At 32.3% G+C, this 23468-nt stretch overlaps 1 protein-coding gene across 7 annotated transcripts in view; it reads left to right on the top strand.

Annotated features, from left to right (window-relative positions):
- The window catches only part of esyt2a (extended synaptotagmin-like protein 2a), a 72750-nt gene that overhangs the window by 43752 nt on the left and 5530 nt on the right, over nt 1-23468 (top strand). For 2 of the 7 annotated variants that reach the window (XR_015478849.1, XM_087241250.1), the window contains exons 12-19: nt 1005-1094; nt 2263-2358; nt 9336-9398; nt 11344-11418; nt 14160-14246; nt 15034-15183; nt 16538-16929; nt 20931-21029. Coding sequence is in view for 4 of the 7 variants with exons in the window: in XM_087241250.1 (XP_087097376.1) it covers nt 1005-1094; nt 2263-2358; nt 9336-9398; nt 11344-11418; nt 14160-14246; nt 15034-15183; nt 16538-16929; nt 20931-21029 (1052 nt within the window). In the remaining 3 variants the exon portion in view is untranslated. Of the gene's footprint in view, nt 1-1004; nt 1095-2262; nt 2359-2558; nt 2661-9335; nt 9399-11343; nt 11419-14159; nt 14247-15033; nt 15184-16537; nt 16930-20930; nt 21030-23468 lie in introns of all 7 variants that reach the window. The other 5 variants (XR_015478848.1, XM_087241249.1, XR_015478850.1 and 2 more) reach the window with 3 other exon arrangements.

Raw genomic sequence — 23468 nt, 5'->3', positions numbered from 1 at the left:
AGTTTACTCAATTTAACCCGGTGGCACCTGCAGTCATACCGCTGTATGCACTGCACGTACCTACCATGAGAGGGCGTGAATTAATGCAGCTTTATTTATTTATTACATAATCTAAATTGATTATTAAACGGTGTACACTACAATATATTGACAAAGCAAAAAACTATGTAAATAAAGGTGTGTGTGTAAATAAAAATTATGTCATAACGAATAGTCTTAAATAATGTAGCCTTTGAGAACAAGCATCAATGTTTCTTGAGATTGAAATAAGAATAAGGGACAATGAGGCAGGCAGTGCTGGATCTATGCATAATTGGAATAAAATCCAGCTGGCACCTCTGGACTTACAAGTTGTGCATTGTGCATAATCAGTTGGCTCATCATTTTAAGTTGTCACCATTTAAGAAGTTGACCAGAAGTTGCTAGTTTTAAGCTCGCCATTGGCAGTTGTTCTTTATTGTATGTGGCTGAAAACCTGCGCTTCCGGACCGCATGCAATCAAAGTTTTTTCTAATGCAGACCTGAAGCCTGATATGCGTGCTAGCTATGACGTGAATTGGCTCTAATGCAGGGCTCTAGTGTGGACTGCTTCTACTAACCAAATATAGCAGATTTGATGTCTCATGTTTCAAATCTAATGATACTTTCTGGCTAATCGATGATCAGATGTATGTATATGTCATGTTTTAGTAACCGTATGGCACACTTGGAACCTCATCTGAAGTGATACAAGGTTTAGTGCACCATGCAGTGGAAAAAAAGAAAAAACCTATAGTAGATTTCAATCACTATTTTTATTTTCAAGGGAATGGTCAGCATGATGGATACAACATACTGATGTTAAATAAATGTGGTTTCATAGGATGTATTACTGAATAAAAGCATTTTCCACTATCCCATTAATGCAATGGTAATATCAAGTGTCAAGTTTTGAATTAAAGCTTATTTATATATAAATCCCTGCCCTTTTTTCTTGGGTGTGTGCCTGTGCATGTGTGTTTTAGTGGTTTGATCTTATCGGTGTTCCTAACGGAAAGCTCCACGTGAAGGCTGAATGGCTTTCTCTTCACCCAACACCAGATAAACTTGATGAGGTAACAAAACAGCCCAACATACACATCATAGTGATTCGTTAAGACTTTGATTATTCGTTAAGACCAGTTCTGTCTGATAACAAATCCACTGTAATGTTCAAAAATTTGGGTTCAGTAAGTATTTTTTTTTTATTCTTTAAGACTGAAAAGAGTATTTGCTTGATCAAATTTCTGAAACAAACAAAATGTGAAAGCTGTGTTTTCAGCAACATTACTCCAGCCTTCAGTGTTCCATGAGCCTTTAGAAATTATAATATTATCACTTTTTCTGCTCAATAAACTTGTATTTATTTTATTTTATTTTGATTCATTTTAGTTTTATTTAATTTATTTGTATATATTTTTACTTTCATTTATTTTAATTTTTTTATTTAATTATTTTTGTTTGATTAATAAATTACTTTATTGTTACATTTTATTTATTTTTATTAAATTGTAATTATTTAATTAGATTAAATTTTATTCTAATTTAATTAGATTTTTTATTTTAGTTTATTTTAAATAATTTATTTTTATTTTTTTAAATTTAATTAAATTAATTCATTTTTATTTTTACTTAATTTTATTTTATTACTTTTTAAAATTTAATTAAAATTTTTACATTTTATTTATTTGTTTTATTTTTGTTTATTTTAATTTAATTCAAATTTAATTTAATTTCTTTATTTTATTTTAACTTATTTATTTTTATTAATTTAATAATGATTAATGATTAAAGTAATGATTAAATCACACTGAACTGAGCTAAACTGAACTGAACTGAACTTAAACACTAAAAAATTGAACTACACTGTTCCAGTTACTATGACCATTTATGTGAAGCTGCTTTGACACAATCTACATTGTAAAAGCGCTATACAAATAAAGCTGAATTGAATTGAATTGAATAATATAATTTTTTATTTTTATTTTATTTTTATGTATTTTAATTTAATTTTTAATGTCAAATAGCTGAATGAAAATCCCAACAGCAAAATAATGTTTAAGCCCAAATGTTTGACTTATTGCTTGTAAAGGATCACAATAATATGCCTCTTTATAAAGGCAAATACCCACAATGTAAATCAATCTCTCACACACACACACACACACACACACACACACACACACACAGACACAGACACAGACACAGCTGGCACTGACAAATGCTTTATGGGTTGCTTTTCAGGTTTTAAGCAGCATTAAAGCAGATAAAGGACAGGCCAACGATGGACTGTCATCAGCATTACTGCTAGTGCACCTGGACTCAGCCAAAAATCTGCCAGTGAGCTTAACATACAGACACACACACACAAACACACAAAGAAAGAGCTTCCTTTCAGTCTGGCTTCTTTCACTTTCCCTCTTTCAGTTGATGTGAGTTCTTCTTCTGCTACTCTTGCTTTGACCTTTTCTTCTTTGATTCTCTGTTTCCTTCTTTCTCTCTGTCTCCTTCTTTCTCTCTGTCATTCTGCTGTGGTGAAGGGTGTTTTTGAGGGGCAGGTGGGCAGTGGGTGTCTGAGAGAGCGCCGCTCTGCTGGCCTGGTGTTCTGTGAAAACACTTCTGCCCTCTACAGGACGATGTTTGTGAGTTTCTCTCTTTCTCTGCTGGCTTTTCCCATTCTAGTGTGCTTCTTGTATTTGATCTGCATTAACTGCATTGACTTCTAAAGGCAAAACAATGCAGGCAAAAACATCATTTTTATTCATGTATCTGTCAATTCTGTAATTTTGGGCTTTTTGTCTCTTCATCGTGTTTTTTTTTTAGTGTAATGTAAAAAAAAAATGTTACAAGTTAAAAATCACAATTTACTATGTTAATTTTGCTAGCTCACATTGATGAGGTCAAGTTAAGTCTAACTTTATTTATAAAGCACTTTAAAAAAACCAGAAGTGAGCCAAAGTGCTGTACAGACAATATACTACTAAATAATATTATAAAAAAATACATAAAATATAAGGTAAAATATAGCTGAACTACCTAAAGATGCACAGAAATTAAAATAGTCAGTTAGTAATATCAGAAGTCAAAGGACAAAAAAAAAAGTTTTAAGAGCTGATTTAAATTAAAACAAAGAGGAGGCCTGACTAATGGACACTGAGTTTCATAACGAATAGTTTCCACTGAGTGGTATGGTACAATAAGGTTTTATGTTAATTTCCACTGTCAAAAAGTACCAAAAAGTAAACCGTACAGTAACCTTTTTTTGGGTACCCTTTCCAAAGGGTGCCTAGCACGACAAAAGGGTACCAAAAGTTAGAGTGAAATGCGCAGCTGAACGCTATTGGTTTACAGAGATACAGTACGTCACTAGCTCGTGCACTAGCCAGGAGAATGAAAACAAAGCAAGAGCCATTTTTAAAAACACAGCCAAGACATTACACCATAATATAAATATAGTTAAAGTCAGAATTATTAGCCCCCCTTTGAATTTGTTTTTCTCTTTTGAATATTTTCTCAAATGATGTTAAACAGAGCACGGACATTTTCACAGTAAGTCTGATAATATTTTTTTCTTCTGGAGAAAGTCTTATTTGGTTTATTTCAGCTAAAATAAAAGCAGTTTTTATTTTTTTTAAACCATTTTAGGGTTAAAATTATTAGCCCCTTTAAGCTATTTCTTTTTTCTATAGTCTACAGAACAAAACATCGTTTTACAATACCTTGCCTAATTCCCCTAACCTGCCTAGTTAACCTAATTAACTTAGTTAAATTTCACTTAAAGCTGTATAGAAGTGTCTTGAAAATATCTAGTCAAATATTATTTACTGTCATCATGGCAAAGATAAAATAAATCAGTTCTTAGAGACGAGTTATTAAAACTATTATGTTTAGAAATGTGTTTAAAGAAATCACTTCGTTAAACAGTAATAGGGAAAAAAAATAAACAAGGGGCCAAAAATTCTGGGGGGCTAATAATTCTGACTTCAACTGTACATATAATAACAAGCCACGGTCGAACCGAGCTCAAATAAACCTGTTGTTGTTTACGAGGCTGTCTAAAAGCACAGGCTTTTCACTTTCTCCAGAGAGCTTGTGTGCGAGTCTATATTTTATTTATTTATTTATTTAGTGCTTCTGACATCTGATCCTTTCAGAAACGGACAAACATGAGAGTGAAGCACGAAAAAACAAAGGAGAAGCCTGAAAAAAAAAAAAAAACAAAGGACCAAAATGATTGTTTTAGCAACCTAAAAGATTAACAAACTGCCATGTTTAACTATTATCATCATCGTTTGGACTATTATAAACTCAGAATGACGGAATTACTTTCTAACAGGTTACATGTGCTGACTGTGCACATGTATATTTTGTGTTGTTTTTGAACCCAAATTAGGACTAAATGTATGTTGTGTGTAGATTTCCTGTAATCTGTAACATATCAGAGACTGTAAGGGTCTGTTTGTGTCTATATACAGTATGTTGCATTTATTAATTTTATGTAATTGCAGAAATTTCTGTAGGCTATTTCACACATCATTGATCTGCATTTATAATCAAATCATGTTCTTAGAAAAGTTAGTAATGAACATTTATACACATGTATTCATGTGTATAAAGCTTCTGTGTTGTGAGAAGTGCTTCATATGATATGTGAACGACATTTACAGCTTTACTGTAGACATTTCCTATAGCGAGAATGACGTCGACTAAAACTTTCTGTCGTACACCACACCCATCAAAATGTACCATTGGTACCCTTTGGCAGTGGAGACACAAGCCTGATAAAGCTGACCTGTACTGAACCGTACCGTATCGTATCACTCAGTGGAAACGGGCCATAATGGGCAGAGGCAAATCATTCTTACCACAGCAAAAGCACAATCCCTCGCTAAGGTTACTCTTCGTTTTTTTGGCACTATCAGGAACAGCTGATCAGCTGACCTTCGAGAAATGGTGAGTTAAGAAATTAAAGGTGAACAAAGGTAAAGGAGAAATGAAGACGAATAATTAGTCCATGCACGTTAATCCACTAAAATTATTATAACTTTTTTATAATCTTCAACGAAAGTCTGATCATTTCCTTTCACTTTTGGAGTGATGGTACTTCAGATGACGGTGACACAAGGGCTTCCATAGCAACTGCATATTAATACCCTCTTACTGTTAGTTTGCTATGAGGGAATGATTTGCAAAATGTTCCACCCCCTGCTCAATATTTCGTTTTAGTTGTAAGTACATCAACAAACATGGACATGGCAAAGCGTGGACTTTGTTTTAAAAAGTGTTTCTTTTGCCGGATTTTATGAATTAGTTTCTGTAGATTTCAATTATAATACATGCTTTTAATGGCAGCTTTCTTAAAAGTTAGCTGTTGTTTTTTCTCGATATAGAAAAAAATATGTTGATTGATATACTAAAACATTAAAACAAACGCTTATCTGTCAAAATGAAACCTATTTTGAATCTGAGATTTTTCTGTGCTAGAAATGTATGCAAATTAGCACATTTTTGATGTGATAAAAGTTCATTTGCATATTTAAACATAACATTTAAAAAAAATTAATACTAAAAAAAAACAAATTCTTTTTTTATTGCATATTTTATTAACATTTTAACTAGTGATCACAAAACACATTGAAACAAACAAATACACAATGCTTATTTTAACAATGCAATGCTAAAGAAAGGCAAAAATAAATTATACATACATGTTCATAAATAATAAAATAGTTATAATAAAAAAGTAATAATAAGTAAATAAATAAACAAAACACAGCAAAATCCTATGAGTAAAATGTACTCAGTTTAGATAGTATTTGGTCCCTATCTAAATTAAGTTAAAGTTGCTCAAGTTAAAAAGACAATGAAAGGATTAATAAGGTAATGATTGAGGACTGATGATGAACACGTACTGTTATAAAACAGAAACACAAAACTACTACTGACTTCAGTCACAGCCTTAGACGAAATCAGCTGGAATATAATACATTGAATCTCTCAAAATCTCAGCAGAGGATCATTAAGCAACTCCACAAATAGCAGCTTTACTTATTACCAATAGTTTGCCTTTATTTAAAGAGGAACCAAATACTCTCTGAACTGAGTACATTTTACTCAGAGAATTTTGCTGTGAAGTAAAATGTATACAAATAAAATAATAGTAATATAAAATAAATAAATTCAATTATGACATACCATAACTCAAAATACAGCTTGAAGAAACATCTGTAAATTCCAAGTAAGGAGTCCAGACTTAATGAAAAGCCTCAGTGGACATATGAATTACACAGGAAAGGAATTTTAAGGCAATCATTTCTCTAATAATTTTGTGCCACCCTTTCAAGCATGGAGGTTTGTCACTGATCCAGTTTATCTGTATATTTTTCCTGGTGGCTAAAGTGCCAAATAAACAATTAGTGATTTTGTCAGGCAAATGTCTAACTGGAAGACCTAAAATCAAAGACTATGGATCCAACTGTAGCAACTTTTGACCAATGAGCACTAACAACAGGTCAATTCCATAATAGTAGGGTGTAGTCTCCCACTTCCACCTTACATTTAACACAATTGGTTATTGGCATTACTTAAGTCAAACTTGCTTCTGAGAAGTGATGTGATGTGTAATCTATGAGCGATTCAGAGTTGAATAGATTTGGCCCTGTTACAGATAGATAGATGCATGGTGATGTTTTCTTTTTCAAGATTTTTTAACCCTGTTTACCTGCAGTGTCTTGCCTTAATTCACAAATATTTCATAGTTACATCTCGGCTTTCCTTTCGCATGTAAAACCTTCTTGTTCTCCTGCTTGATCTCTGAAGACTGTTTTGTTTGTATTTGTTTATGTTGTGTGGCTCTTCCTGTTAGCATGCTAGTGTTTACAGATTTGCCCTGCCTGTGTTTTGCATTGATATAAATAGTTAGTGTGTAGTGGTGTTAATGCAGTCATTTTTTGGGTGTGCAGCTGTTTTCACAACGTCGTTTTCCTTTAAAGGAGGCATTTGAATTTAGAGCGTCAGAGGCAGTTCAGGGAAATCTTTTGGGTTATGTTTACACAGCAGCAGAATGTGGCCTTTCAGCCCTGTTCAATGTGTAAAATGAGGTTATGTCATATCAAAATCATAATGTTCCATGTAGATATGACAACATATGTTGAAATATGTTGAAGAAAAATAATTGAAATATGCAAAAATGGATTATGAAATGACATTATACCAAAGGAGACAGAGATCAAATTGGTGAATTAAAGGTTGTTTACTCAGTGTTTTATTTTAATCATGCAATTATATGAAATTCAATCGTTTTTAATTTGGATTTTTTGATTGTGAGATGAGGTTTGGTCAGTGCTGTCTTAGTATCGTATAAGTACTAAGAAAAGTATTGTAAAGCTTTGTAGTTTTTACTAATAATTTATTATTATTATTATTATTATTAATAATTTTAATTCAACTTTTAGTAGTTTGTTTTTTTGTTTTTTTTGGATGAAATTTATATAAATGTGTAAATTGTTTATTGTCCTATTTTTAGTTTTGCTAGTTTCAGTTACCTTTGCCTTATTGGCATGACAAAACATTCACGTATTAATATATATATATATATATATATATATATATATTATTATTATTTTTATACATTATTATTATACATTATATTTATTTTTTATTTTTAGGTTATTTATTTAATTAATTAATTAATTGCATTTATTTAATTTCATAAATTTTTAATAAAGTATTTTACTATATTTTTAAACTTCAAAATAGTAATAACTCTGGATTTTACATTGTGATTATTATTATTTGTTTTATTTATTATTTTTATTTTATCATTATTTTTGAATTTTTTAATGTATTAGTTTACTATTTTTTGAATTTCAAAATAATAATATTAATAATAACCTTTGATTACATATTTTAATAATTCATCATTAATGTTTTTAGGTTATTTATTTATTTTTATTTTATTTCATTATTTTTTTATGCAATGTTTTACTGTATTTTTGAATTTCAAAATAGTAATAACTCTAGATCTTACATTGCAATTATGTGTTTATTCATTTTTACTTTAGAATTTTAGGTTGTTTATTTATTTCTATTTATTTTTATGTAATTTATTTTATATTATTTATTTTATGTAGTATTTTGCTATAATTTTATCAAATAAATGCAGCAAGTCATTTCAGGAGCATTAAAAAACTTTTTATTATTAGTGTGTTTTGAGGTGTGAGGTAGAGGTGTATAAAAGTCATTTTGGGCGCATGTTGAATAGAACGAGTCCCACTCTGCACTTCACTGTATAAAAGACATTCAAATGATACAACGTCACTCAATAGTGCTGTTCTGCATGGCTGTGAGATCAGTCTCTTACCATATTGCTTTTATACAACAGTTTTATAAATAAAGACATAAATAATAAACTTTTTGTTTTATTTTTTAAACAATTAGTTCAGACAAAACGAGAACCAAACAATAAAAAGCCCCAGTGTTATTATTATTCAATATCATCCCTTATAAAATGAGATCAGATTTGAAGATCATAAATAACTGTTGTATAACAGTGGATTTATCAGCTCATGCCTCATTTGATCATCTTCATCCGTTGATGAGAGTGATAAAGTAAATGCCGGCATCCTGTATGTGTTTCCACAATCAACTTTTACAGTCGGTTTGATTGATTTTCAGTGAAGTGTGAGTTGGACTGATTCTCTTTGGATTGCCATCTCTGTATTTCTCTGTAATTCATTTTCATCATACTTGCTTTCACACATTTTGTCCTCGTCTCTTCCACACAAATGAATGATCTGCTTTCATCATTTGAACATTCCTATATATAATAGGTTGTCCTCTGGATCTTAAAGTCTTAAAATGTCTTGTGCATTAATTTAGTTTATTTTAATTTTTAAAATGTAGTAACTACGAAGTAACTAAATTTTGAATTATTTTGATGGGGCAGGTAAAAATCTTTGCCACTGGCCATTAGAAAAAGCATTTTGGCCTGTATAAGTCTAAGCTGTCCCTCATACTGGTCTTTAAAAGCTCTTCAGAGGTCTTAAATTTTATATTGTGAAGCCTGTAGAAACCCTGGATAAACTCATATTATAAAGTCATCAACTTAAAAAGGCATTCATTCTGTAACCATCATCACTCGTGTTGTTGTGTTATGAATGAATGAATGAATGATTAATCCAGGAAGGATGTCTGTGTGTTTTTTTGTGCTATTATGAATTTAACTCTGCATGAATCCTTCTAACAATCCTGCCTGTGTTTGTATTTGAATGTGTGTGTGTGTGTTTGTGTCATCTTTTTCTGCTTGGGGAAATAAGCGCAATCCTTTAGAATTCAACAGTGCAGGTCTGAAGAAGGGTGCAGTCAATAAAGCCGTAAAGGTAACCAGTTTTCTCATAATTCAAACACACATTTACATGCACACATACATAAAGAAAGATGTAGAGTAGAAGGACCCTTGGAGTGTAAGATAGGACTGCAGTGTGTTTTATTTGCTGCCTTTGAGCTTTGATTAACTGCATGCAGACCTGTGTGTGGCACATTTAAATCTCAGCTTTTCAATCTCATTTTGGTAAATCTGCATTGATTACGTTTGATTCGAGAAATTGAAGAATCAAACTTGTATACGTATGATCTTACATGCATAGATTTTTGTTTATTTCTGTTACAAAGAGGTGTAAAAGTACCATGGTTTACTGAGGACAATCATAAAGATGCCTACAGTGGAACAATAGTTTATATTGCTACACCTCTCCCCCACCACCCAACCAAAAAAAATGTTTTTGACTCAAACGCTTTACCTGGAGTGTTCATAAGACTGTCATTGATCCTTTATAATCATGACATGACACCTCATGAATGTGAATGAGATTTATGTATGCTTTTAACGTGTCTTAAAGTGTCATTCGATCAGTTATATAATTTTAAATGCAAAGATGACATTGTTTGTTGTTTATAATGACATAAACAAATACATGACAACCAGTTTTTGTCTTTGTTATGACAACTTGACATTACAGAATTTGTCATAAATCTGCCATAAACATAATTGTCATGAAGCCATTATAAACGTATCATGAATTTCATAACACTGTCATAAATATATATATTTTTTTACTTCAGCTACAGTGGCACAAGCTAAATTTGTCTGTAAAATGTAATTAAATATTAATAATGCTCTTATAAAATTATTATTATTAGAGTAAATGACACTTTTACTGAGACATTTTAAAGACAAATACCTGTACATTTTATTCCAATATGATCAGAATATTCATGGTACAATTATAATGCCTCATGACAATCATGTTAATGACACATATATAACAAATTATGTTGTCTTTAACGTCAAGTTGTCATAACAAACAGTTTCATCTTTGCATTTATAATGACATAACAGAGTTAGATGAATGAAAGAAATGAATAACTGAGCGAATGACATTTAATAACAGTTGTTATAAGCTTACATAAAGTCACATTCAATATACTATTTTGTCACTCAAAATCTTTATACTTTGACACAGTCCTTCAAATCTCTGGGTTTTATACTTTTGTCACCAAGAAACATTTGAATTTCAAATAAAATACGATTTTCATTGCTTATTCCTTTGTATATTTTATATAATAAGCATAGGGCAGAATAAGTATGTTGTTTGATTTTTACATAAATATATCTGTTACACTGAATGAATGTTACGCTTGCATTCAATATCCTTACTTATGAATATTCTTATATCTATAAAAAATCACATTGGTTCATTTTGTTTGATGCAGACCCCCACATCTCTTTGACTCATAAGTCCTGATCTTAATATTGTTCATGATGTTTTATTGAGAGGAAGATGCTTCTGTTTTTTTATTTTCATTTATGGGATATTTGAAATATTTCAGCATTTATTTAATGACATTTTTCTATATCTTTTCTATAGTTGTTGATTACCAGAGTCAATCATTTTGATTCTTTTGTATTTGTAAAATCAAAAGCATTTTAAAAGAATTTTTTATTAGCAAAATAAACACCTATAATATTTTAAAGTAAAACTAAAACGTGAAGTTCATATGTTGTTTATACGATAATCACACAATAAACATTTTGTAAACTTTCCTTTATAAGTGTATTATATAGTAACTGACAGCAAGCTGATGTTGAGTATGTTTACATAGTATAATTTCAAGTCATTAGTAGGTAAATATGTATTCCAGCTGGTTACATATTTGCGTTGACACTTTGATTGTTTGATTTAAATCAAGTCCAGGTTAATACTCTTCTTAGTACTGTGCGTTTACATGTGGAAGTGTTCTCAATAATGTTTTTGTTCTCTTCAGTCTGGAAAAAAGGTCACCAGTGTGCCCAATCCATTCGTCCAGTTCACTGTCGGACACAGATCGTTTGAAAGCAAGGTAAACTCTCTGACATTTAATTTCATCTGCCTTTCATTTCAGCGATGAATAGCATACTACAGTATGTGAATTTTACAGGTCCAAATGTAACAATGGAAAATAATCATTGAAATTGTTATGCTGTTGCCTAATTCGGGCATAATAATTTCCCTTATTTAGTTTTGGAGTTCTCCTACTATAGATTTTAATTATTTCAGTCAAACTATACTTAAATCTTTGCATAATGTACATTTCTGCTTCAGCTTTTTCCTCTCAGGGTCTAAAGCATTTTTTTAAGCCTCTGGTTTTTTTAAACCTCTTTCTGAGAGTCTACTCTACTCAAACGATTGCCCAGTCCTTTGTGATTGGCCAACCACTCTCAGAATGTGTTTTAGAAACCAAACATCCAGCATTTTCATTTCATCAGCACTAATAATATATGGGATCAAATTTCTGCCAAAAGTTGCAGTCACAGATTACAAAATCACAAGCGTAAATAAAAAAAAAAAGCATGGATGGGTGTCTGAGTGACGTCAACTCCCCTTTTGACTGATTGGCTAGAGCAGCTGCTGTTAATCTCAACTAGTCGACCAATGACAATGCTGAAGCCCATTGTGATTTAAAGAAACTTAAATGGTATATTTTGGAAATGCAAGAGCAGAATGTGGCAAAAAAAGTGAATAATATTGCAATTTGAAAAATTATGGGCCCTATTATACCTCTGGCACAAGTTATTTTTTGCTATTTTCAGACCAGCGCAGGTATCATTTTTATGTTTTATATGATTTTTATATAGCAAATGCATTTCCGACACATTGTACACTCGTGGGCGTGCTGGTCTGAAAAGGAGGTGTGTTAAGGCACGTTGTTGGCAAGTTGCTATTTTGAGTCAATTGAAATAGACCACATCATTTATCAAAAAGCTGTCCTAAAGTCAATGGCAGCATAGTTCAAATTAGTTATGCACCTATGCATTGTCAAACCGCACATACACATGTACAGCAATACACAAATATATTGAAATATGAAAAATTAAAGGATTAAAACCATTATCGCCTCCAGGGGCGTAGATTAAGCATGGACGGAGGGGACATCTCCTCACTAATATCCACCGACTACTGAAAGGTCTCCACCAATGATTTAATTCACTTTAAAAAAATCACGCTGTCAACATTATCCTGGCCATAGGGTTAAATCACATTCTCTACTCAAGTCATTCTGCCCCCAAAACTCAATATGAACATTGCAATTTTCCTGCTGTGACATGTAACATGTGATGTAACTGCACCAAAACTGTGCAGGGGAGGTGTCCTGTGCTAGATTAAGGTGTGTGAGGTGGGTGGCACAGAAGTAAGGATGGTGGCAGTTTTTTTAAAAAAGTGTAAGTCACATACTCAAGTTTGCTACTGAAAAAGTCCATCACAATAATGGTAACATTAATGATAGTGTTTTTTCCCCACTTTGACAATCTAATGTTATAACAGGCTGATGTAGTCTGTAAATAATATGGTCTGAAAACTACTGCACAATAAGCTGCTAAATGTAAAAGTATAAATAATCTGATCCCTGTCAGTTCTCCTAATCTCTCAGAGTAGGCCAGCATGTCAAATTTCATAGATGGTTCATAGGTCCCCACCAAAGAGCAAACCTACGCCCTGGACCTCCTCCCATGCCGCCTTCACCTCAGGGGCTTTGGTGGAACTACCATTTGTAAATATAAACAGTGGGTGACACTTCAAAAGGATTATTACCACGGTGTGTGGCACTGCCGCGGAACTGAGGAATCCGGAATCCAGAAATATATTAGCTGTAAATACCCTACCACTTGTAAATGAAGATAAAATAATGAAACAAAGCATTATAATTCCTTCATTAATCATTAAAAAGCTTTATTATTATTGTAAACTTGTAAATCTAAAAAACACAACTAAAATGAAAGTACAAACCTACATAGTTGCCTACATAAATAAATAAATAAATAAATAAATAAATAAATAAATAAATAAATAAATAAATGAACAAATAAATAAAGCAGTGTTTTAGCCTAAATATAGAGGTGTTAAAGTGACAGTACTAAGGCAGCCAATAAATAAGCTTTTTCATTTATGCTTTCATTTACAGTTTTCATTCTATTTTACTTTCTCATTTTAAGTCTTAATTATTGTACATAAATAATACATGAATAATTGAATAGCCCTAAATATTTATTTATTTAAAGACTTAGCAAAACACAGCGAAACGGTCCAGCACATGGTCTAAAGGGCTCATAAGTTAAATGCTACATCATCAAAAGCATAAAAATAAATTGACCTTCCTCAAGCAGACCACTAAGATTATAATAAATATGGTTTCAGTTTTGTGCGTTGTAATTATAATTTATTTATTTTTATTTTTTGATTTACACACATTGTGAACTGTCTTATTCAGCATTTAATTTTTTGTTTTTGTGCATTATAATATACTATACACCTTTTTAATTTCTTAATTCTCTTTTGGCAGAAATTTGATCCGATAATAAACGCAAAAAGTAATACTTATAGGCAGGGGTGCCGCTAGGGTGGGACAGTTAGGATGATGGTAAGGGCCCAACTTGCCCCCCCTTCACATAAGTTAATTTTAGGAAATCATAATTGCAGGAAATTAATTTTAAAGTTAAATTGTCTTTGTAAGACTGCTGTATAATTCTTGTAACAGAGCCTGTGTGTTTTCATTTTTGCTAAATATTTAACGGCTGAATGTTTCACATTCCCTTTCCATTACAGACAAGATTTAAAACAATTGAGCCGGTTTGGGAGGAGACCTTCACATTCCTCATCCACAATCCAAAGTGTCAAGACCTCGAAGTCGAGGTAAACCACACACACACACACACACACACACATGTATTAACACATACACACACAAACATTCTAGCTGTGTACTGTAAACACCTATGGGAAAAAAGAAAAGATCTCTTCTATTTATCTGGTTTTACATGTTAAATGTTAATATTTATTTAATTATATAAATTCCTGACCATATATATATATATATATATATATATATATATATATATATATATATATATATATAATAAAATATTTATTATAATTTATTTATTTATTTTAAATGTATCTTTTTCATTTTAATTTGTATTTATTTTTCTTATTTTCCAATAGTTCAAATCTAAAATCTAGCAAAGTGTTATTTTATTGTGATTGCATAGCTGCTGTAATTTTGTAATTTTTATGTTTGTAATTTTGTTATGATTGTGTTTTTTATGTTTGATAACATTTCTTTTATGAACTTTTTTGTTTTGTTTTCAGAAAACGACAACTGGTCAGAATAACATTGTTATTGTGCTGTTTAAAACTAGCCATCTACAAACACGGCATCTTTTCTCATTTTAATAAAAATTTTTATATTTTAATGTCAAAAGAATTGCCATCCATAGTTTATATAAAGAAAAAAAAAGATGCTTTACTCTAATGAACAAGTATAATTTGTTAATCCAGAGAAACAGAATCAAACTCTTCTTTTGTTTCCATCATAGCGATATAAAGTGTGGTCTGACAGTTGCAGTGCTCAAAACACACAGTGATGTTTCTGATATGAGTCACAGACTGATGTTTTGTGTGCGTGTGCGTGCGTGTACAGGTAAAGGATGAGAAACACGAGTGTTCTCTGGGGACGATCACTCTTCCTCTGTCTCAGCTGCTGAAGGAGAAACAGATGACGATGAGTCAGAGATTCCCACTCAAGAACTCAGGACCCGGTTCTACACTTAAAATGAAGATGGCACTTAGGGTAACAAACATCAAACACACATTTTTTTAAATAAATAACTTGAAGAAGATAAATGAATAATTATTAATATTTAATATAATAGTTATAAGATTCAAATAATAAATGATAACTAGTAATAATAATAATAATAATGTCATCATTTTTTGTGGTTTCGATGACCATTAATGAAAGGGTTTTTGCTCATTTTGCTTTAGTTTTGGTTTGTTTTAATAGTTGGCTAAATTAAAGGAAAATTTGAATATTTAAGGTAATGTTTATTTTATTTGTTAACTATTTTAACCTTAAAAAAAAAAAATTTAAGTTTTTAAAAAAGTTTTTTTGCTTTGATCAACAATTTGTAAATCAATGTTTTATTGATCGAGATAAAAAAAGCAAATGTTCAAATTCAAGTAATTTTGCAATACAGATGAATCACATCCAAAATAAAAGTTTCTTTTTACATAAGATAAAGAGTGTGTAGTTTTATATATTTATAATGTATACGTGATGCACACACACACATGCCTAAAAACAAAACTATACAAAACTTTTGTCACATAGATATTTACATTTATATTTAACTTCTATCATATACATGCATATTTATATATTCTATATCTAAATATAAATACACATTTTCACAAATATGTGCATACATTTTTGTGTTTATGTATACAAAATAAATATACACCGCTTACACACACATATATTAATATATATAATTATTTTGGAAGGTGGCACATTGGCTCAGTGGTTAGCACTATCACCTCACAGCAAGAAGGTCACTGGTTCGAGTCCCGGCTGGGCCATTTGGCATTTCTGTGTGAAGCTTGCATGTTCTCCTTGTGTTTGTTTGGGTTTCCTCTGGGTGCTCCCGTTTTCTCCACAGTCCAAAGACATGCAGTGTAGGTGAATTAGGTAAGCTAAATTGTGAATGAGTGTGTATAGGTGTTTCCCAGTACTGGGTTGTGGCTGGTAGGGCATCCGTTGCATAAAACGTATGCTGAAATAGTTGGCGGTTCATTCTGCTGTGGCGACCACTGAAGTAGAGACTAAGCCAAAGGAAAATGAATGAAGGAATTTTGTTGGATTTCTTTTAGCACTAGTGTGTAGCTCTAACTATGTAGATTCCTGAATTATAAAGTTATACTTCAACTGAAACTAAAATAAAAAAATAAAAAATAATAAAAAAAAATTTTGGAATTTTTGGAAAGTTGTTTGTTCTGTTTTATTTTAATAGCGCTTTCCAAAATATAAATGGCTTCAATGTGGCATCTGTGACAAATGCGGTCTCGCATGACTTGAAAAGAAACAAACCCTGAATGATTTTGCATAACATCAATCGGTGATCAAGGCATCTCTGTGTACATTTCAGATTCTGTCTCTGGATAAATTGGCAGCATCAGATAAACCGTCCTCAGCTCAGGTCCACAGGGCCGGCTCTGTGAGGAAGACATCCAACGCTACTCCTCAGCGGCCTGCAGTTTCAGAGCCTGCAAAAACATCCAAAACCCAGCAGCCCGCACCTGCACCCCGAACCCAGCCCACCCCAACTCCCTCTCCACGGGTGGAACCCGTAACAGACCGCAAACCGCTGGAGGAATCACCCCCACATCTGGCTAAATCAGGCAAGAGCATGTCTAACCTGGCCATTTCTGGCTCCAATCTCCACCTGAACAGCAAAGAGCAAACGCCCAGCATCGCCTCAGACATCTCCAATCTCGCCGCCACACAGGAGCTCCAGAAGACCATACAGCATTTACATAAGTACGTGTTCACATTTTTAACATGTTTTGGCTAAGCTGCAGCATTGTGGGTGAATATGGAGACATCATTTTTTTGTTTAGAATATTAATCATGATCGTGTCACAATTTTGAATAGGCAACTCTGCATGTCTCAGCAATTAAATATCTGTCTAATCATGGTTTTTTGATTTAGTTGAAATTATAAGAGAACCTTGATCATTCTTTCGCTATTTTATGACTTGAACTTATTTGGTAGTATTATATATTTTTGTTTGCAATTGCCTGTCGCCACCAACTGGCAGAACATCATAATTATAGATTATTTATTTTGAAGGATCAAGTTACACTCTTTTGACCACTGCAATAGGCATCTGTTTATTTCATCAGTGTTTATTTTCTGTGATGAATTCACTTTTTGTAACACTAAAATAGAGCCATTATAAAGAATGAAGTTGATTCATATCTATACGTCTCTCTAGCCTGTCACGACAATCAATATATCGACTTATCGCACAACACATGGACATGAGCTCAATCATTTTTGGGGATGCAATATATATCATCCATACATAAAAAACAATTCTAGCAACATTTTAGCTGATTGCACAACATCTCTATCTCTGTTGGCGGTGTTAGTGTCAGTATGGTTAAAAAGAAACGCTGTAGTATTTACTCTAAAATTCTATAGTATATTTTCATGTGGCTGTCTGACAACTGAAAATAGATCTGGTAGCAGATATCGCAGCCTCTGTTACTTTTTACTTTGCACCATTTTGTTAACATTTATTATTATTCATTTGTTTAGGACAGGGGTGTTCAAACTCGGTCCTGGAGGGCCGGTGTCCTGCATTTATTAGTTCCAACCTCGTTTAAAATCACCTGAACCAGCTCATCAAGCTTTTACTAGGTATAGTAGAAACTTCAAGGGAGGTGTGTTAAAGGAAGTTGTAGCTAAACTATGGAAGACACCAGCCCCTCAGGACCCCTAGTTTAGGATATGCGTTTTCACATCCTGATTCCAATGCAAAATTACTTAATTTTATAAAATGACTATAATTAAATGAAATGTTCTTAATGATAAAATATAATGTGTTCTTTGGAGGAGTGTACTTGCATTGTGATGATATTATATTGTCATTCTGGCATTATATAATGAGTGGCATAAAATTACAATAATATTGTTATATATTAATATCGTATATATATATATATATATATATATATATATATATATATATATATATATATATATATATATATATATATATATTGGTGCAATATATTGCACATCAAAAAATAGATATCATGACAGGCCTACGTCTTTCTGTCTCAGGCAGTGCAAATGCAGAACTAAATGTTTTTAATAGACTGGCCAATTTACTGCCATTTAGGAATATGATCTCAAGTTAACCATGATATACTGTAATGTTTTTTTTTTCCTGAATAGTCGAGTTAAACAGGCGATGTACCGTTGAAGTCAGAATTATTAGCCCTCCTGTGAAATTCAGTTCAAGTGCTGTTTAATATAAAGAACATTTTTTTACACATTTTTAAACATAATAGTTTTAAAAACTCATTTGTAATCACTCATTTTATTTGAAATATTTACCATTTATTTTTGTAGTTATTTTACATAATGGTTGTTTTCAGCCTAAAGTGGAATTTAAAGGCTTAACTAGGTTAATTAGACAAGTTAAATAAAAATGGTTTATTCTATAGCCAATTGGAAAATGAAAAGTCACTGGCCACTTTATTAGGTACACTTATTAGTACCGGGTTGAACCCCCTTTTACCTTCAGAACTGCCTTGAACTGATTTCACCGAACGCGCATTTTCGCTAGGCAATGAATGAATCAGCTGGGTATTGAGCGAGAGTGTTTAATATTTAATAATATTGTGATATTCAACATTTGTAATTTTTATACAGCTCTGGATAACTCAAAACAGCAACCACAAGTGTCTTCTCCATCTTGTTAACACAAACAGTGCAGGCACCTCAAAAGAAACCCCGCCTCTACTTTTAGTTGATTTTTAGATTGAAAGAGACACATCTGACGTAACACGCTTTTTCCGCTCAGAGTTTAATTCTTTTCAAAAGCGAGCACACAGCACGCAAGGGCAAAGACGCAAGGTGCAGCAGGTGGTTAAAACGCTAGGCGCGCAGGGCGCATAAGCAGCATGCAAAATGCTTGCAGCCATTAGTAAATCATTCAAAAAGGCACCCCTCAACGCAAAAATCACGTTCGGTGTGATCGGTCCCTTAATCCTTCGTGGCAAAGATTTAACAAGGTACTAGTAATGTTTTTTTTTTTTTTTTTTTTTGAGATTTTGGTATATATTGACATGATAGCATCACACAGTTGCTGCGGAATTGTCGGCTGCACATCCATAATGCAAATCCCCTGTTCCATCACATCCCAAAGATGCTTTATTGGATTGAGCTCTGGTGAGTGTGGAGGCCATTTAAGTACAGTGAACTCATTGTCATGTTCAAAAAAGTAGTCTGAAATGATTCGCGCTATAGGATATGGCGCATTATCCTGCTGGAAGTAGGCATCAAAAGATGGGTACACTGTGGTCATAAAGGGATTGACATGGTCTGCAACAATTCTCAGGTAGACTGTGGCGTTGACACGATGCTCATTTAGTACTAATGGGCCCAAAGTGTGCCAAGAAAATATCCCCCACACCATTACACCACCAGCACCCTGAACCGTTGATACAAGGCAGGATGAATCCATGCTTACATGTTGCTAACGTCAAATTCTGACCCTACCATCCGAATGTCGCAGCAGAAATGAGACCAGGCAACGTTTTTCCAATCTTTTATTTGCTGTAGCCCTTCAGTGTCTACAAGCCTAAATGCTGCCATGTGACTGGCTGATTAGAAATTTGTGTTAACGAGCAGTTGGACAGGTGTACCTAATAAAGTGCCTGGTTAGTGTCAAGACTTACACACTCATATTTATTGAAAGGGGAAGAGAAACCTATTTGTAGTCACTGGGTAAATGTGGTTTTGTTCTGTAGCCAATTGAAAAAAATAGACATGTTTCTCTGGGGCTAATAATTTTTAATTTAAAATGTACAGCCTGCTTTTATTCCAGCCAAACTAAACAAAAAAGACTTCTTTGAGAATAAAAAGCAGTAAATACTGTAAACATTTCCTTGCTCTGTCAAACAGCACTTAATATATTTGGAAAAAGAAGTAAAACAATAAATTTTTTTAACTTTACTGTACATCATTTCAAGGAAGGTCCAAGAAATAATAACTGTTTTGAATTTACAAATGACCAGGCTGTACATACGAGATGTAGAATTGGGCACTCATATGTACTGAAAGGAGAAGAGAAATCTATTTGTAACTTGCTATATATATTTTCACTTAATCATATATATTTTAATAGAATTTACATTCTATTTTCATTGTTTTTATTCAAGAAATATTTAAAGGGAAATGTTTAAAAGGGTGTCTTCTGGAGGAATTTTAAAATATTTATCATCGATCAAATTGAAATATTTTTTATGACTTTAAGTTTTGTTGTTTGTATGATTTTTGTACAGTGCATGACTATTAAGAAACAGTGGTAACACTTTAAAATATTGGCCCATAAGTTAATGCTATTTCATGTATTGATTAACAAACAACCAATTAGTAATACTTTTATTACTGTATTTAGTCATCTTTGTTAACATTAGTTAATGTTATTGAGGTCAAATAACGTTAGTTCCTGTTAACTCACAGTGCATTAACTAATGTTAACTTTGCAGGCTAATAATGCATTAGTTAATGATGAACTATAATTAATAATTGCTTTACAAAATTATTCATACTTTGTTTTCATTAGTAAATACATGAACTAATAGACCCTTATTTTAAAGTGTTACTAAAACAGTTATGTTTGTATATTATGCATTGAATACTTAGTATAAGTGTTGGCATGAGTATAGCCAATGCTGCTGATGTGTCTTAAAATATAAATGAAGGAAGCTTCACATTGACAATGTAATCTGTGTGTTTGCAGCGGCGCTTCACCGGGTTTCGCTCCTCTGGGTGAAATTGAGCTAACCATCAGACACAGTCCCCAAAGAAATAAGCTGATTGTCGTGGTACACAAATGCAGGTAAACAAACATGTAATGCAGATTTTAAATGTTTTTGCTTAAAGGTACCATGAAGTGCGTTGAAATATGCATTTATTTTTATTTGATGTCTGACAAAATCTCAACTGAAACCGGGTGAAATAAAATAGCTCCTCCCCTTTAAAAAACAGCCAATAGCATTTCATTTTATCACAGCTGTGTCTGTGAGAGTGATTGAGATCAAGCGCATCAAATGAAAAACAAATGAGAAGGGGGCGGGGCATGTTAAATACTAGAGAGTATTTGATTGGTCAAGAGTCGATGCAAAACTTGAAGTATGAAGGGAGAAAAAACGATTCATTTGTGAGAAAGTGACAAACTGCAAGCTTTGAATGTTTATATCAGTTTTATATTTTCTAAATGCTAATTTTGTCACTGTTGTGGAGAACTAGATTATAAATATCCTTAACTAACAGATTGAAACTATAATCTTTTTTTTTTTTATTATTTCACAACACCCCCACTCATTATCAGAGCTATCAAAACCTGGTCGCAGATCAGAAGATCTCTTAAGTACAATCAGAACCTGCCTATTTTATCCACATTGATCAGTAATACAAATTTTTACCATATTTATATGGGCTCTCAATTTGGTTGCTGGATTAATTTGGCAATATACTGGATATCTGATCTCTCTCATGAGGTTTTGTTCATGTCATTTGAGAAGTTACATTTAAAGCATTTAAAGCGTAATTCATTTACACAAATGAACTTAAGATCCAGGATTTAGGTTTTAACTTATTTAAATATGCAGATGATATGGCACTTGTTGGCTGGTTAACTATAACAGGAACAGAAGGAGATCCCTTGTACTATAATTATATAAATTTGCTTCAAAATTGGTGTAAAAGGAGTTCACTGGAGATCAATTTTAATAAAACCAAGGAGATGATAATTAGCAGAAATAAACTAGTCCTTAGTCAAGGGTTGAAACCTCTGATCCATGAGGGACATGAAATGGAGACAGTTGGATGTTTTTAAATATTTAGGAACAGTTATTGATAGCGGATTAACATTTGCTGCAAATGCACAGTGCATTTATTTTTAAAAAGCAATGCAGAGATTATATCTTATTAGGAGGTTACAACAATATGGTGTAAGTCAAGATGTTCTAAAGATGGTATACAAGAACTTGGTTGAAAGTGTTGTGGGTTTTAACATGATTGCAAGGTATGGACTGTTCCCAATTAAGGAAAAGCAAAAACTGTCGAGTAGTAAAAATTGGCAGTGCAATTGTAGGTAAAGCACAAAGACAACCAAACTAAATTTATTCAATGAGAATTAAGCAGAAAGCACACGTCATTATTGAAGATTGTTCCCATCCCTTAAATATAAAATTTCAGCTCTTGCCATCAAAAAGACATTTTATGGCAACCTCAAGTAAAGAAAAATGTCATTAGAATTTCAAATACTGGATTCTAAGTATGTATAGGTTTTAAATAGAGTTTTTAATGTGATATATATGATGACATTGAATGTATTTGTGGTGCCTGTTTTTTCTGTGATGCTTTTAATGTAAACACTGATGTGGTTGTGTGGTGAAGCCAAAGATAAATTTCCACTTGCGGACAATAAAGAAAGTAAAGTAAAAAAAATATCTGCAGATAAGGCGTTTTATTACTAAACATGGCAGTCTCACCTTGAATAGCTCATTTCTTTTTGGATAGATTTGACCTTCAGAATACTGAAGTTAAGCACTTTATATCAAAATTTGACTCCATGATAAACCAGTATAATCTGATTTCATTGCAGAAGACATGGAGTAAGAACTTAAAATGCGACATTGACAAAAATGTCTGGGATGATATTATCAGACTACCCTTGAATATTTCAGTCTGCAACAGATTTAAAGAAATGCAGTATAATATTGTACACTGAGCTTAAAAATCCCCAAATAACACTGTTTCAGCTCAGTGTCTAAAATGCAATAATAGTATCTCTTTTATTGTCTTTGGGAATGTTCTTTGATTGCTGATTTTTGAAATGGTGTTTGTGACGAACTGTCCATAATACATGAACACACACACACCCCGAATGTTTTTTTTTAAACATTCAGATATTATTAACACCTTTGCTGATGCTGGGGAGAAAATTAATTATGAATAAATGGGTCAAGACAGAAACCCCTCTTATCAAGGACTGGAGGATACTGATTAAAGAAAGCTTAATTATGGAAAAGATTGGACTTATGTTAAATGGAAAATTTAAGTCATTTCAGAAGCTTTGGGAAATTCCTTTGACCTGTCTTGGCATTGATTAGAAGTCTACTATTTATCCTTAACTGTGCACACTGTGGTATTGTAATATTGTTTTGAATTAGACAATTTTTTTCCCTTAAATACTTTATACTGTTTATGTTTTACTCATTACTGTGTGTACAAATTATTCTGAAAATTCATTTAAAAATTGGTGTTTGTAATA

Source organism: Danio rerio, chromosome 2, assembly GCF_052040795.2.
Source record: "Danio rerio strain M-AB ecotype USA chromosome 2, GRCz13ab, whole genome shotgun sequence".
NCBI classification, from domain to species: Eukaryota; Metazoa; Chordata; class Actinopteri; order Cypriniformes; family Danionidae; genus Danio; species Danio rerio.
Note: the sequence above shows the minus strand (reverse complement) of the source record. Positions and strands in the feature narration are given on the sequence as shown.